The sequence below is a fragment of the Sus scrofa genome, chromosome 13 (genome assembly GCF_000003025.6).
Source record: "Sus scrofa isolate TJ Tabasco breed Duroc chromosome 13, Sscrofa11.1, whole genome shotgun sequence".
Lineage (NCBI taxonomy): Eukaryota > Metazoa > Chordata > Mammalia > Artiodactyla > Suidae > Sus > Sus scrofa.
The window spans coordinates 67,433,954-67,451,665 of record NC_010455.5 but is presented as its reverse complement, the minus strand read 5'-3'; the positions used below and the strand labels follow the sequence as shown (position 1 = coordinate 67,451,665).

Here is a 17,712-nt window from a genome sequence, read left to right as displayed (position 1 = left end):
GTTGAGAAGCCCTTACGGGGTAGGAGCCCATAGTTATGTGGGATTCAATGGCTTCCCCACCAGTCCGTTACCACCGACCACCCTGGCTAATGAATCTTACCAAGAATAAAGACTGGATGGTTGACTGGGGATTTTTCATCAAGATATAGCTAACATGGATTTCCCGTCATGGCTCAGCGGTTAGCAGACCCAACTAGTATCCATGAGGATGCAGGTTTGGTCCCTGGCCTCACTCAGAGCGTTAAGGATCCAGCGTTGCCGTGAGCTGTGGTGTAAGTCGAAGATGCAGCTTGGATCCTACACTGCTGTGGTGTAGGCCGGCAGCTATAGATCTGATTCCACCCCTAGCCTGGAAACCTCCATATGCCATGGGTGTGGCCCTAAAAAGACAAAAAGTAAAAAGAAAAAAAAAAACTTTTAAGAAGACATAGTTAACATACCCTAAAATTCACCCTGTTTAAGTCTACAAGAGTGGTTTTCTAGTATTCTAGCCAGGTTGTACCACCAACACCACCAATTCCAGAACATTTTCGCTGCCCCCAAAAGAAACCCCAATAGCAGAACACCCCCACCCCCATTAGTATACTAATTAGAAATACCATTCACAGAAACTCTTCATTCACCTCCTTCTTATCCCCTGAAAACCCCTTGCCTATATCCTATCCCTATGGATGTGCCTATTCTGGACTTTTCATATAAGTGGCATCACACTAGATGACTTTTTAAATATAAACTTATAAACATGTGTCCAGATGAAAAAATCTAGAGAAGTTCCTGCTGTGGCTCAGTGGTAATGAACCTGACTAGTATCCATGAGGACTCAGGTTCGATCCCTGGCCTCGTGCAGTGAGTTAAGGATTGGCATTGCCATGAGCTGTGGTGTAGGTTGCAGATGTAGCTTGGATTCTGAGTGCTGTGGCTGTGGTGTAGGCCGGCAGCTGTAGCTCCGATTTGACCCTTAGCCTGGGAACTTCCATATGCTATACATGGGACCCAAAAAAGCAAAAGAAAGGAAAAAGTCTAGAAATTATAGGATCCACAGTCTTTAATTCTGCTACTCAATGATCAACTAAGAATAAATACCCTTTGACAACAGCAACACAAATTGCAAAATTCAAATTAATAAAATTGTCTGTATCTTTGAGTCCTAAAAATAGGAAAAAAGAAGGCAAAACACCTCTGGAGATTATTCTCTCTTCTTTCTACTTAAATGATTTGTCATAACTGATCTTTAGTAAAAGGGTAAACAATTCAAGGATTCAGCGTTGCTGTGAGCTGTGAAGTCAAAGATGCAGCTTGGATTCTGCTGCAACAAGATGAAGGACTTCACAGTTTTTAGGAAGGATTATCAGGTCATCTTCAAAAGTCAAAAGGGTTGAATTTATTCAGGTTCTTTTCAGGATACAAAGGGTCTTGATTAAATTTAACATAAAGCTCTTTGTGTCTAAAGATTTTAAAAGAAAGAGACTTTTAATTTTTCTAAAGGCAGGCTAAGAATGCTCAGTAGAAAGGGCAACAAGGCCAGTGCATATCCTGATTCTGGGAAATGCCTTAGAACTTTAAGTGTGAGCTAATGCTGCTTCCTCATTAAAGGCATCATTGTTGATTAGATTCTAGTAACTAGAATCCTTACTACTGAAAATGTATTGGTGTTAAAGTTTAAAAAAAAAACAAATCTTTAATTAGCACTGCTTATATTCACATTAGTAGTGAGCTTACAAAATGACTCAAATTTACAGACACATTATCAATGCCAAATTATGCTTAGTAATCCCCTGAAGAATTTAAACATTTTTCTATCTCCCTACTATCACATAGAAAGCACTGTAACTTGAGAACTATGCTCCTTGCAGATTGCCCCCTGCCTCCCAGCACCCCCCCACAAGCACACATTTTTCTTTCTTTCTTTCTTTTTTTTTTTTTTTTTGTCTTTTTAGGGCTGCACCTACAGCATATATAGAAGTTCCCAGGCTAGGGGTCGAATCAGAGCTGCAGCTGCCAGCCTGTATCACAGCTCACAGCAACAGCCAGATCCTTAACCACTGAGCAAGGCCAGGGATCGAACCCAAGTCCTCATGGATACTAGTCAGCTTCCTTACTGCTGAGGCACAGGAACTCCGTATTTGTCTGTCTTTAAAAAAACACACTTGTGTGGACAAGCAACATAGTGTGATCCCCTCTCAACGAGAAGCTACCTGGGGATGGCCAAGATCCCAGAGTCATCATCCCCTGTTCCCTTTGTCAATGGAACAGCAACTGAGCTCAGTACTAAATTTAACAAAGATGTTAGGAACAACGCTATTCCCAGAACCCGACTTCATTATGTCCTGAATGACCAGAGTCAGGTCACCATGTTACACAAACCATGCAACAACCACCAGCATGATCAGTAAGAACAAATTAATTCTGCATCATTGGTAAGTGACAGCACTATTGGGCCACTAACTAACTGAGCATTTACTCAACAGCCACAACTGGACTCACAGAGGGCAATGCTCCAAGGGAAGGGGAGTAGGCCGGGCTTGGTGGGGCAGTCCCGAGGCCGGGTAGCCGCCGAGTCCATGTACTTACTGCAAACGTCAAGAGGAGGAATTTGTTGAGGAGGACAGGGTTGTCAAGAGCAGCCCCTGACTTGATGGACTCCCATATCTGCCAGAAGAGAGAAACGCGTCAAGGCACTTCCCACGTTGCCAAGTTCCTCACTCTTGGGTGGCACAGCAGGCCCTGCACGATGACCCTGGGAGTAAGGGGTTGCAACTCACTCTGCCCTCTTCACAATGCCTCTCCCCCACTCCGCTCCCTGCAGAGACCTCGGGAAGTCAGAGAACCGAGGCGTCTCCTCTCAGGGGCTCTCGGCTCAGAGGAGGCAACCAGGCTGTGTTCACACCTTCAACAAACATTTCCTAATCATTGATTACATAGGCACATCGGGGCTACAGACATGAAAGACACATCCCCACCCTCAAGAAGCTTAGTCTATGAGAGAGACAGGCATGGACACTACCAGGTAGCAGATGCTAGCCTAAAGCAGGTGGAGTTCCTGGAAGGAGCAATGAACTCGGCTAAGGACGGGGGAGGGAAAAGGGCTGGGGGCAGGGGGCTGGCAGGCAGACCTGAACTACGGGCAGGGGATATCATAAACATCTTATTTGGGATTAACGTTCCCTGTAATGAAAAAAAAAAAATCAGGTTTATGAATACTCAGTAAGTATTGTGACTGGAAGCAGAAGCTGGTCCTGGCCAGCAACTACTGATGGCAAGATGTTTTAGTAACTAAGATTAGCTGCTAAACTTTGTGTCACCAAGCAAGACAAACAGTGGTGCCAATAATAGTCCCTGCCCACATATGAGTGGAAAAGGGAACTATGCAAAGAGAAGTTCCTGCTGTTGAAATAAATAATAACCTGGAAGGAGCTGGACCACAGAGGAGGCCCGCGTCTGACAAACTGAGGGAAGTGAGAACTGCTTGCGGGCGGTGGGGGGGAAGCTGAGCCCTGGACAAAGCCAGGGGTGGGAGGTGTTGTGGGTGCAGAGACCCTGCTTTTCTCCATGAGGCCTGACCCACCTCTTTGCAGATGAATTTTGAAATGTGCAGCCAAAGCAGGAGCCCAGGAGCAGTAACGCCTCAGGCCAAGGAAGGTACCCGGGGTCACAAGCTGCCTCCACCAGCAGGGACAGAAGGGACACCTTCCTCAGACGAAAGGCAGGAGACTTCCATCTCTGGCCTCAGCAGCCACGTAAATAAGCCTCTACTATTCTATAAGCCTAGAGTGAAGACCACTCAGTTAAGAGGCTGTTAGATGGGACTGGGGTAAACTGTCCCATTCGATGCCTCACACTAACTCAGACGTGAAGAAGGAAAGGAAGGACATTCCAAGCAGAGAGAACATCATGCCCCAGGGGAGAGAAGAGAACAAAAAGTGGCAAAGGAAGGAATTTTAAGTGATCTGCTGAGACTGGCTCAGGCAAGTGTGATGGGACAGAGAGGTCACGAGGGACCTTGTAAATCAGACAGAATGGCTTAGATTTAGCCCTGAGGACACTGGGGAAACTGCATGATAGCAGGACAGCACTTAGGACTAGAGAGCCTCTCCAAGGGGCACAAAGGACCAAAAATCCAAACACATTCAGACACAGAACCAGAACCCCCACCCAGAGGCCAAGCTGCTGCAAAAGGCGAACTGCAGATCAGCAGCAGGGCTTTCACACACAGCCCTGCCATCCGTTATGACTTTCGGGCCTCTCCTGAGGCAAGAGCCGGACTGCCTTCTCCCTGACCTTCCCATCAACACAGAAGCCCACAACTAAGTTTGAAAACCAACTATTCACTAGCTTCTACAACAGACTCATGCACTTAAGCAGAAGTCCCGCCCATAGGACCACAGAAAACATGACAGGTCCATCATGGTTCCCAGCTGACCTCGTTTGCTGCTTGTTCCAAAAGTAGCTTCTTATCTGCAGCCTTGAAGGCCTCGAGTGTGTTGGTGTTATACAGTGTTCCCGTAGCTGGGCAGCAGCGGGCCGGGGTTGGGGCACTCCTGGACAGGAGAGATGTAGTTAACAGGCACATCTGGTACTCAGAGAGCCAGGAAGTGACAAACCAGACGACAGTAGGAGACAAAGGACAGCACTCTGCAGGGCAAATATAAAACTGATTTGCATTTCTTTGGGACAAGATGAGTATCATTGCCTAGGGAGTAAAAACAGGCCCCAAATGCTTCTCCAACCCCCTTCCCCTAATCTCTCAGCATGCTGTTCTTCCACCCACCCCAAATATAAATTCTTTCTTATTTTTAAAATTCATTCCCATCTTTAATCTGAAGGGGAAACATTACTTATTGAGTTCCTACTGTGCCAAGAACTGTACAAAGTTTGAATTCTCCTGAGAGTCTATTCTCTGACTTAAAGAACCTGTTGCAAACCCTCCTCTTCCAGGAAGCCATCCAGCCCCTCTTTCCCTGGCAATGAGCATAATTTGTAAGGGTTTCCAGACCAGCAGTCTCATACCCACACAGATGACAGCAAGCTCCCCGAGGGCAGGGAACACGCCTCCCTCCTCTGACTGCACCTTGACCTCACCCGGCACAAACAGGCTCTGCACAAGGCCAAGGGGCATCTGATCCATGCCAAGTGATGTGCTGCACCTGGGCCACCTATCAGTCTGTCATACCACATGTGGGTCACATTCTGCACTGTCCCTGAAGGCCTCAGAGTGACCATGGTCAGGAGAGAAGGATGAGATGATCCTGAACACAAACTCAGATGTGGCAAAGTCTGGTCTTGTCTGAAATGATTAACCTGTGTCTCAGAGTTTCCAGGTGCTAAATGAAAACAGTACTCATTTCATTAGTAGCTGAATGCTGTGGTTACAACTGCTGCAGAGTCTGCATTTTTACTGATGACACAGATGGTAGCTGTATGGTTTAAAAGACGCAGCGTTTCTCCCTTTGGAGCCTGAGTAAAATTGGGTTTGGGGGCTGCAAGGAGAGATCTAAACCTAGAACAAGGGTGGAGGGATGCAATGGGTGCAAGAGGCGGTGGGGTGCCCTCTGTATGGCTCAAATGCCAAGTCCTGGGAGAGAAGCAACTTGCAAAGGCCAAACAGAGCCTTCCTTCGGGAGCTGATGAGTCAGTAAACCCTGGGTTGTTTGGCCCCACTCAACTCCAATAAAAGCACTCTTCATCTAGGTGAGGAGGACATGAAGGACAGTCTTAAAGAGAAAAAGAAATCACAAAGGGACAAGATTAAGCCCAGGGGGGAGAAGGAAGCAGAGCAGTTGGTAAACTAGGCCCCGTACATTCACCCTGGCTTTATGAGATGACTGCCAAGATGGAAGGAAGGATGCTATGATCCAGTTCGGTACCCTCCCTCCTAGCATCCAAATGTCCCAGGTGTGCAAAAGCCATGCCAAAGGCTTGCTCTAGGTGCAGAGGAAACCACAGCACAAGGACTCAAGGGGCTGCCAGGATGGCTACACTTCTAGGACATCAACCCCCCTCTCCACCCCATGAGTTAATAAATGAGGACAAGCTGCACTTCAAAGGAGAAGCATTTTTCATGACTAAAATCCTACCAGGGGAGGTGGCCAGGAAAAAGAACTTAGAAAGTGATAATGAGAGGGAAACCATTCTAGTAGTTTCTCAAGGGTTCAAGTTCCACTCGTTCCACAAAGAGGTGGCTCAGATGAGGGCTGGAAAGAGCCCTAGACATGGAAACAAGAGAATTTAGTCCAAATCCTGGGCCTGGACATTAACAAGTTTAGTCTCCTATGACTCCATTTACATTTGGCTCTAGAAAAGCCAAACCCACAGAGACAGAAAGTAGACTGGGGGTGGCCTAGTGCTGGAGAAAGGGGGAGGGGAGGAGTGGAGAGTGAGGGGTAACGGGTACTGGGCTTCTCTTTGGGGTGATGAAAATGTTCTGAATATAGTGGTGGTGGTCACTCAACCTCATGAATATGCTAAAAACTGCTGAAATGTCCATTTTAAACAGGACAATGTTATGGTATGTAAAATATATCTCAATTACGCTATTTTAAAAAACTAGAATTAGGAGTTCCCACCATGGTGCAGTGGGTTAAGAATTTGACTGCAGCAGCTTGGGTAACCTTGGAGGTGTGCATTCAATCCCTGGCCCAGTACAGTGGGTTAAAAGACCTGGCGTTGCTGCAGCTGCAGCATAAGTTGCAGCCATGGCTCAGAATCAGTCCCTGACTGAGGAATTTCCATATGCCAAGGGTGTGGCCATAAAATAAAAAACAACCAGAATTAGAAACCTTCCTCATACTCCAAAGCCAAGCGTGAACTCTAAAAGATGTACACACTTACCTGGTGAAGAGCGCAGCCCACAAAGGCCTGAAGCCCGGGCTTCCTTAGGGATGTGACCTCCGACACCTGGCCTTCGCTCTTCCCAGTCTCGCTGTGATTACTCAGGAACGCACCACGGCTATTTTGTAATCTCCCGGCCAAAGGCAGGCATGTGGTCAGAGCACAGGCAGTGGAGATGGCCGGGATGGAATAAATCCCCCAGGACAGAGGTGAGTTTTTACACCCCGAGAAATCTTTGCTAAGACTGCAGAGCACTGCATGCCCGAGGGGAACTTCGGGAATCTAATGTGTCCCACTCAGTCAGGGGCACAATGCATTATCTCCTGCTTTCTGCAGCAATCTCTGGGAGTATGTGTTTATCCCAGCTGCTAACAGAGTCCACTGCCATCTTTCCACCAACCACACCACATGCCATTTTGCCAGCCAGGCCCGTAGACTGCTTGTAATTGACTCTAACAACTATCCGAGCAACTAGTACCAGTCAGACTGAGTTAGGTACTAGCAAGACAGCAGAGAATAAGGGCCTGTGCCCTGCACAGGTGACTTTGCAAACAAGACTTCTTTAAGTTATTGTTTAAGCTACTGTTTAAGTTATTGAGGGCAGGGTTAGGCCTTCCATTTTTCTTAAGTCCAACTTGAGGCTTAGAAAAGAAAGTGTTCCCATTGTGGCTCAGCAAGTTAAGGACCCAATGTTGTCTCTGTGAGGACTTGAGTTCAAATCCTGCCTCGCTCAGTGGGATAAGGATCTGGCGTTGCCGCAAACTCTGGTGTAGGTTACAGACGAGGCTCAGATCTGGTGTTGCAGATTCGACCCCTAGCTCAGGAACTTCCACATGCTGTAGGTACAGTCTTTTTAAGGGCCACACCCACAGCATATGGAGGTTCCCAGGCTAGGGGCTGACTTGGAGCTTTAGCCACTGGCCTACACCACAGCCACAGCAACACCAAATCTTTAACCCACTGAGTGAGGCCAGGAATCAAACCCACATCCTCATGGATCACAGCTGAGTTCACTGAGCCACAAAGGGAGCTCCAAGAAGAACATTTCTTATGATTAAATAGGTAAATCTTTCTCAAAACAAAGGGTTTTATTATTGTTGTTGTCTTTTTAGAGCCATACCCATGGCATATGGAAGTTCCCAGAACTGGAGCTGAAGCTGCAGGCCTACGCCACAAACACAGCCACACAGGATCCAAGCTGCGTCTGCGGCCTACACCACAGCTCACAGCAGTGCCAGATCCTTAACCCACTGAGCAAGGTCAGGGATCGAACCTGTGTCCTCATGGATGCTAGTCAGATTCGTCTCCGCTGAGCCAGGATGAGAACTCCCAGAATTTTTTTTTTTTTTTAAATGGCTGCACCTGAGGCATATGGAAGTTCCCAGGCCAGCAACTGAATCTGAGCCATAGCTGCAACCTGCCATAGCTGCAGCAACGCTGGATCCTTTAACCCATTGAACTAGGCAGGGGATCAAACTCAAGCCTCCACTGTGACCCAAGCTGCTGCGGTAGGATTCTTTTTTTTTTTTGCTTTTTAGGAATATGGTTCCCAGGCTAGGAGTTGAGTTGGAGCTACAGCTGCCAGCCTTTGTTATAGCCATAGCAACACGGGATCTGAGCCAAGTCTGTGACCTACACCACAGCTCATGGAAATGCCAGTTCCTTAACCCACTGAGTAAGGCCAGGGATCAAACTCGCAACCTCATGGGTCCTAGTCAGATTCGTTTCCACTGAGCCACGACAGGAATTCCTGCAGTTGGATTCTTAACCCACTGTGCCACATCGAGAACTCCTATTTTTCTCTTCTTAAACAAATAATTCCTTTTACTTTATTTTTGGCCACACCTGTAGCACCTGGAAGTTCCCTGGCCGGGGAATTGAACCCACACTATAGTTGCAACATGCACCACAGATACGGCAACAATGGATCCTTAATCCCCCAAGCTACGTAGAACTTTCAAATAAATAATCTTCTGATGCTTGTAGCTCAACACCTCATCTCCCAGTCTTTCCTGAAAGAAAGGTGAGGCCTTGAGCTCTCCCTGATGGAATCTGAGCAGGGTGATGCATGGCCCCAGCAGGGAGGAACCTTTAAGAAAGTGGGTATATCTCTCCCTATTTTCACTCTGGTTCTCTTCTGCCTTCTAGTTCTTGCTACCCGAAGGTGACAATTCAGTTTTCAGTAGCACATAAAGGCAAACCATCCAGGATGGTGGCGCCATAAGAGGGAAGGAGACTGGACTCCTGCCCTGGACAATTAAGTGGTCAAGAAACAGACTCTCTCTGTGTCTAGGCCATTACATTTTGCAGTCAGCTCAGCAGTACACCCCACCCTAAGATAGCCCCTTCCAGGGCAAGACAGTTGGTGACTGACAAAATGCAACTTGACTGATGATGCACCGGATACAATGCAGAGAACAGGATGCTGTGGTGCTAATTGCTGGCAGAGATCCAGCAGGCATCCAAGACTCAGAGGAAAGGGGATTTCTCTGATGCTGTGCAAAGTTGAGCTTTATTTCGCAGCTATACATGCACACTAGGCTGTTAGCTCTACGACTGTACCTTAGTCTTCTGTTTGCCCAGTGCCCAGCACATTCTATCATCAAGACACAGAGGAAGCAATCCGTAAGTGTGCCTGAAATAACCATTACCTCGCCACACTTCTTCCAGCACCCCATGCATTGTAATGCCAATACTTGTCTCTTACCTCCACCCAGAACTCCTTCAGAGCACCCTTTTTCCTAAGTCTTTGTATTCCTAACATCTACACATCCTGCACTTAAGAAGCATTTGGTGTTTGATGAACAAATTCATAAAGATTTTCCCTACAAACCCATGCAGATGTTCCACAATAAAGGCAAAGAGAGAACAGTAAGAATGAAAATAACCTAAATACAAAGGCCTCGTTTCTCCTGAGGTGCTCCAAGTGCTTTCATTAAACTGCCCAACTGTCTTAGTCCACCCTGGCTAAGGCACCACCACAGACTGAGTGGCTGCTAAACAACACATATTTATTTCTCACAGCTCAGAAAGCTAGAAGTCCAAGATCAAGGGGCCAGCGGGGTTGGGTTCTGGTGAAGGCCCCCTTCCGGTTGCAGACAGCCCACCTCCAGCTGTGTCTTCACAGGGTGGAAGGGGCGACCTGGCCCTCCAGGGCCTCTGTTATAAGGGCACTAATCCCACTGATGAGGGCTCTCCTGCAGGCTCTTGGCTCCTCCCAAAGCCCTACCTTCTAATGAGATGACCTTGGGCACTGTGTTTTCAACAAATGAGCTTTTCAAGGACACAAATGTTCAGGCTACAGCCCTAACCATCCTAAGAAAAAGGCACTCTGAATCACGAACTTTTAAAAATAGGAAGAACATTAGAAGCTGAGAGAGAAGAGGAAACTGAACCTGAAAAAATGAACTTATTCCAGATAATAATTATCTGGCTGCAGACACAGGGGTTTTTTTGGTTTGTTTTTTTGTTTTTGCTTTTTAGGGCCACACCTGTGGCACATGGAAGTTCCCAGGCTAGGGGTCAAATCGTAGCTGCAGCCACTGGCCTATGCAACAGCCACAGTAACACCAGATCCAAGCCACGTCTGTGACCTACACCACAGCTCATCACAACACTGGATCCTTTAAGCCAGTGAGCGAGGCCAGGGATCGAAAGTGCATCTTCATGGATACTAGTTGGGTTCATAACCCACTGAGCCACAGTGGAAACTCCCCACATGTCTTATTGCTCATCTCCCCTCACACACTGTGAGTACGCAACAGCAAAATGAAAAACCGTGACCAGGAAAATAGGGCAGTTGGTGCGAAAGCCACAGCTACAGGATCATAGATTTTCTTATCTCCTTCAACTAAAACTTCTGGATTGCTAAGGCTTAAGATGCTTGGATTTTGCAACCAGATCAAATGTAACTTCTGTGAACTGCCTTCTTCTATAATTAATTGTGCCAAAGAATAAAACTACTGAAACTCAAAAAGTACTAACTTTGGTCTAGTGTCAGGAGCAGACAGGAGGGAGGCTAGCTTGCAAAGAATGCTGGACTCAGATTATGCTAAAATTCCAGTGCTGATATTCCCCCATTTACTGGATCCAGATAATTTAAGGCTGTACATTGAATGTATTTTCCTCATTATCTTGTAATTGCTCCAGAAGTAGGTTAGCCTTTGCCAACACAGAAGAGAGATAACTAGGACTTCATTTGTTTTGACAGCAATCACGAGGAATTTATTATGGCACAAGAGCGCCCTAAAGGGAATAAGAAATGCCAACACATACCTTTTAAAGATATAAAAACTAACATCATTTTTGACTGATGTTATGCAATTCAATTTCACAATTTGATTGCAAAAGATAAATAAAATACGTTGACTTCTGGAGAGATTTTTTTTTTTTTTAATTCTACAGAGACTTTATTTGAAATACCGTAACCTTTGACTACTACCACTTTCCAGAGCCAGGCAGCCCTTACAAACCCCTCTTGGCTTTCTCCAGACCCCTCACCCTGAAAGGGCTAACAAAGGAGAGAGCAGAAAAAGTTGCCCTCCCTCCCTGTAGCCTTGAACCCTCCAATTTCTGGTTATTGTAAAGCCTCTTGACCTGGTTTGTGCTCCACTTTTGTGAAGAATATAGTTTTTCGAACAACCCAATCAATAATTCCAGGGACTTTAACATTGAACTCTGACCTTTCTGCTTCTAACGTTACTGACCCTCTCTTGCCCTCCTAAAAACATCTCCTTCTTTGGTTTCTGAAACTCTTTTCTGGTTCTTCTCTGACGAGTCTCTGCAGAGTTGTGTCTCCCTGCCCCCATCAGGTCCCATCACTGTTCTGGTCCTTTTTTCACCTTGGGCCTGAGTCTCTCCCTCTCTTATACCCTCAGGCTCTCCTCTTCATGGACAACCCTCCCTCATGGACACCAGTGCCTCCTGGTCATCTCCACTGCTGTCATTTCAAACTCAACATGTTCTAACCAAACTTACCTTCTCCCCAAAGTGCATCCCTCTCCTGGCTTCTCAGTTGCTCTAAAGACAACAAAAGCCCCCAGCTTCTCAGACTGCAACCTCAGAAATACAATTTACCATTCTCTCACTCTCGCCTCCTAAATTTAGCCCCATGTGACCTTGGGGATGTCATTCTACCTTTTAACTCATGGTTTCCTATCTGTAAAAGAGAGAAAAAGCACACCTGGCAGGTCAAAAGGATTATGTGTGGAAAATACTCAGCTAATTAAGTCAATAAATGTCTCTCTTCTCTCTAGCAACTCCCCATGGCCTCCGATTAGATTAAAAAAAAAACAAAAACAAAACAAAACCAAAAAACTCTTTGAGGGCGTATGTCATGTTTCTTCGTATATCTCTACAATGCCTTGCACAGTGACTTGTATACGGAAGTTGCCTGATAAATGTTCATCGATGCCTATGGATAAGCAACTAAAGGAGTAAGTCAAGGGTAACAATAAAGAATCTCAAATATTAACTATAATAAGAGCCAGGAGGAATGTAATCTAAACTCAATAGATCCAATGTACTTGGCACCTAACAGGCTCTGCAATTTCTGCTGAAAAAAGTGAACCAGATAATCCTAAGCATCTCGCTTTGTCTGTGCCACAGGAGATGCCAGACAATCAGGACAGGACAGAAGTTTCCACAATTCCCCTGTGGTCCACCTACAATGAAAGTTATGAATGCAAAAAACAAAAAGTGTTCTTTATTTTAGATTTTGAGCAAAATAATACTCACATGTCAAAAGCACTGAACTCCAAGGTTAAACGAGCTGGCAGCCCAGCGGAATCACCTGGACAGAAGGAGAATCATGTTCAGTTGTAAGGCAATAAAAGTAGCAGTTATAATAAAGATGTGTGTGAATAGTTTTGTTGTTTTTGTTGAGCCCAAAGTGCCCCATCCAATTCCTGGTTATCCAAATAAAACAGGGACTTAGCAGAAGAGGACAGCTTTTGTGATGTCAAGGAATTTGCCAAGAATATAAAAAAAAAAAGGTTCACTGGAAAAAAGATTTCCAATTCTCTCCCCCAGCATTAGCAAGTAATCAGTATTAAATCTTTCTTTTTTTTTTTTGCTTTTAGGGCTGTACCCAAGGGATATATAAAGGTTCCCAGGTCAGGGGTTAAATTGGAGCTGTAGCTGCAGGCCTACATCACAGCCACAGCAACACAGGGTCCAAGCCGCATCTGCAACCTACACAACAGCCGGATCCTTAACCACTCAGCGAGGCCAGGGATCAAACCCGCAACCTCATGGTTCATAGTCAGATTAATTTCCCTGTGCCGCAACAGGAACTCCAGTATTAATTTTTTAGATTAATAAATTGGGTTCTCCTTTTCTTTTCCCAATAAGAGAAAAGAAAGATGTGAAAGTGAACTTGGGTCAAAAGTCAGGAAGAAAAATAGAAACTAGTCAACAGCATTAATTATAAAAGTTAAGGATATCCTTTCTAGAGGAAAGCTGACCCCAACCTGGGCAGAGAAGGTAACAGAAGATGATGGAAGATGGAGTTCCCCATCGCCTACCATTGTAATAATAACCCTTAATGTTCTTGGGAGCTTCATCCAGCCGATACTCATTCAGCTTCTTCTGGGTCAACTCATGCCAGAATCCCACATCCAAGGCGCTGCTGAAGGGGGCAAACTGCAACTTGCAGAGTGCAGGATCCCCCATAGCTGCTGCCATTATTTATTGCCTGCTAAAAATAAAACAGAACACAGCCACATTGCACAAAACATGGTGAAAAAGGACATGTGCGGGTATGCTTAATCAGAACAGACAAACGAAAGGTAATGAGAACCAGAGGGGCCACCTGAAGACACAACCTTGGGAGTGAAGCGGAGGCGTCTGGCTATTTTGTCAAATGCAGCCTCCTCATGACACAACTGACCTTCCCAGCCTTCGCCTCCACGCCTCTTCCTTTCTTGTACAAGCCAGTCTGACGGGCACACTAGTGCAAGTCCTCCGACACAGTCACAGTCTCAGATGTTGCCGCCATCCCATGTGACCCTAGAGAACTTTACAAGCAAAAAACCCAAGTCCAGTTGGTTAGCAACATAGCAATGCAAACTGTCAGGGTTCCGAGGGAGGCAGCACCTGAGCACCCCAGCGGAGAAGGATGAAGACTTCCCCCCCTCAATCACAGAACCACGATTTCTTTGAAATCTCACCTTTTACCTTTCAAATGCAGAAAATCTGCACTTGACTCTACCATATGCATTTTAATATTCCATTGCTCCCCTCAAATCTTCAAATAAACATGTCCATCCCGGTGATCAGGCATGTGTATACCGTAATCCCCATACCCCCTGCACACTCTCAGGGGTACCAAGACCCTAGGGGGAAAAGACCACACAGGAGGGAGCTGGCACTTCCAAGAAGCGTGAGCTGATGAAGTCGCTTCACTTTCCATCCTGTCCAACTGCCCCCAGATGACTATTTCTGCAGTAGAGCATATGAACGGGCATACTCGTGAGATAAATTTAAAGAGACAAGTCGCATCTATTCAGAGAGGTTTCATGTGAGTTTTGTGCCAAGATCATTAAATATGTTTCACTTTTCTAAACTTGTTAGATATTAGCATTGGAGACAGGGAGCCTTGGTCTGATAGAACAATATGGTACAGTGCAAAGTTAGTAATACATAAACGTGCTGAAAATCAAGAAAGAGGAGCTGAGTGTGGGGCAGAGCAGGGCGGAAGGCTCTGTGAAGGTGACCTTAAAACCCTGCACTGCCTCAGTGTAGATTTGTGGTGTCGTGTATCAGACAGTGCTTGACCCCGTGTTTTCAAACTCTCGCCACCTGGAGGACTTATTTAAAAAAGAAGATGTGTGGGCTCCTCATGCTGGGGTATGCGAGAGAAAGGATGGTGAGGGTGGCCAGGCCTAGTGCCCCAGGTGATTTGGATTCAAGTTTGGCGCCATTTTGAAGCCTTCAGACACTCTTACTTTTGAAGCTCCCACCTCTAAATTATGTCAAACATACTGAAATGCATCCTTGTGTCATTTTTAAATAATTTCTGCCTTTTGTTCAAAAGGTTCTTTATAACTTTGCACTCTCAGAATGTTCACCTTTGCTCAGGTCATTCCTATACTCACAGGCCCCACAAAGTTTGTAGATCCTATGCACTGTGGCTTCAGCAGCATTGGAGAAAGAGACCCTCACAAAGGTAAGCTGGGGCCCACAAACTTTGAGAAATGCCAGTCTAGAACCCCCCTAACAGCCTCCTGCTTAGTTCTCCAGGCCTCCAACCGCTCGCTCCTTTCTCTTTTTCTCAACACAGCTAACATGTTCCTTCTGTTGGTTTTTGAATGTTTCCATGCTCAGCCCAATCCTTAGTCTACAGGCTTTCCACAAAACAAAATTTTTCATTTTCTATATCCATTTCCATCTATAAGCCAATGAATTCCAGGACTGTACTTCTAGTGCTAGCCTCCAACCACCTGTGTGTCTTCCAAAGCCAGGACTTGAATTTCTCACAGATATTTCAAGTTTGACAAATTCAAAACTGAACATACCTTTCACTAAAATTCTACCCATTTTCTCCTATGTCCTAGTTTACTTAATTGCACCACCATATATCCACAAAGAAAACTCCAAGTTATCCGCAATTTTTCTCTCTCACATCCAATAATTCGCTAAATGCTACAGGCTCAACCTTGAACAGTCCTCTGGCATGAGATGAAAGTAGCAGTTACTGAGTGCTGGCCAGAACCAGGCCCTGCCACCTGAATCTACTCCTCCCCAAAGTCCTTAGAAGTGACAATTCCAATTGTGCAGAGGAAAAAACTGAGGTTCTGAGAGGTAAGAATCACCACAGTAGCAGACAGCAATACAAACAGATTTCATCTTACATCCTCTGTGGATCGATCATCAGGTCCCTATACACTTCACTCACCCATAACTTATTCTTTTTTTCTTATTATGGCCATACCTGCAGCATATGGAAGTCCCAGACTAGGGGTCAAATCAGAGCTGCAGCTGCTGGCCTACACCACAGACACAGCCACAGCCACAGCCACGGCAACATGGGATCCAAGCCGCAGCTTGTGGCAATGCCAAATCCTTAACCCACTGAGCGAGGCCAGAGATAGAACCCACAACCCCCTGGACACTATGCTGGGATCTTAACCTGCCGAGCCACAATGGGAACTCCCCATAACTCCCCATGACTTATTCTTAAAGTCAGCGATAACTTATACCACACCATGATGACCTGCTAAGATCACCAGGATGGAATTTTACCAGCTCCAGAGACAAAAGAGAAAATTCTATTCCATACAGCACTTCAGCAGCTAGGAAAAAGTGACTCAAGGAAGGGGGGGCTACAGAAGAGAATGGACAGGCACGCTAAGAAAGTAATTTGCATAAGAGGCCCATCCTTCATCTTCTGACATACTTAGTCTTTCTCAAACTCTCAACAGAGCCCAAGAGCCAATTTCACAAGAGGATGTGGTTGGTGTCCAGTTGCTAAACTGCTGTCTGAGAGTCTAAGGCAGCAGAAAGTTCTTAAGCAACAGCAGCAAGTGATTAGGAATTTGCTGGAAACATCTAAACAGAATATTCATATAAAGGTATCACTTAGCAACCTGTACTTCTCTGTCACATTGCCATCTTCCTTAAACTAGAAGGGAAGACTTAAGGAGTAATTATCAGAGGGAATTCTGAAGGAAGAAAAGTGAGTCCTAGGTGCAGAGTTATTCATGCGTAACTAACCTAGCTACAAATTACCTGTGTCCTGAAAAGTAAGGTTTGCCCAGCTAATCCTGAACAGCACAGGCGAGACCCAAGGCTTCTGCTTAGCTTTGAAAGCTAAAAGAGGGAGCTTGCTGTGGTTGTGGTGTAGGCCAGCAGCTGCAGCTTTGATGTGACCCCTAGCCTGGGACCTTCCATATGCAGAGAATGCGGCCCTTTAAAAAAAAAACAAAAACAAAAACAAAAAAAAAACAGCTAAAAGTTTATTTCTATCACACTTCAACAGGATATTCAGGGTGTGAAACCTGAAAGTTGCACAAGATGGGATTGTGTCACTTCCAATGAAAGAGGAAAGGCTTTAACAAAGATTCAACATTGTAATGAACAAGAATGCCAGCAGGAGAGGAAACCCAATGGTAACCAAAATATCCAGTTAAAATTTCACTGAAATAGCAGGTGGGTGTTAAGCAATGGGACCCCTCTGGGGCTACATCTACCACCAAAACAGGTAAATTTCAGGCTTTCATGGAACTAAAACCAAGTCACACTCACCAACTTAAACAAGAGCTCACAAAAATGGCACTGTATGGTACTTACCAAAAGCTCCTGTCCAAATGGACCTAACCCTGGTATCAGTGCTACTCTTCAACATCAAATCCCCAAAGGAAATGTGTCATAGTGGCTGTTTCCCAGGAGAGAAGCTCTGGGGTCAAGAGATGGAGTGCGGAGAAATTTACTTCACTGTATGGCCTTTCTGTCTTTTGAATTTTGTACTGGGAGGCAAAATTCAGAAATAATCACACAGAAATATGTAAAATAATTAAAGAAAAAAGCCCTAACCCAATGGCAAGAAGAGAAGAAATGAGATATAGGATGACCAGCTCAGGAGTTCCTGCTGTGGCACAATGGGATCAGCAGTGTCTCTGAAGCCCTGGGATGCAGTTCTATCCCCTGCCCAGTGCAGGCGGTTAAAGTTCCAGCGTATGTCACAACTGCAGCTCAGATATGATCCCTGGCCCTGGGAGCTCCATATGCCCCGGAGCGGCCAAAAAAATAAAATTAATTAATTAATTTTTTAAAAAAGATGACCAGCTCAACTGCCTTGTTTCTAAGAAATACTGCCTTCCTGGGAAACCATAATGCAAGAAGTTTGTGTTGTTCATCTTTCTTCAGCACTTAGCAAGTGCCTAG

At 45.6% G+C, this 17,712-nt stretch overlaps 1 protein-coding gene across 29 annotated transcripts in view; it reads right to left on the bottom strand.

Annotated features, from left to right (window-relative positions):
* ATG7 (autophagy related 7) overlaps positions 1–17,712 on the bottom strand; it is a 397,386-nt gene that overhangs the window by 247,476 nt on the left and 132,198 nt on the right. For 16 of the 29 annotated variants that reach the window (XR_001300297.2, XM_021068378.1, XM_021068379.1 and 13 more), the window contains exons 2-6: positions 13,718–13,844; positions 13,353–13,525; positions 12,565–12,619; positions 4,421–4,538; positions 2,572–2,649 (exon numbers count right to left, since the gene is read on the bottom strand). Coding sequence is in view for 21 of the 29 variants with exons in the window: in XM_021068378.1 (XP_020924037.1) it covers positions 2,572–2,649; positions 4,421–4,538; positions 12,565–12,619; positions 13,353–13,512 (411 nt within the window). In the remaining 8 variants the exon portion in view is untranslated. 29 annotated transcript variants of the gene reach the window in all.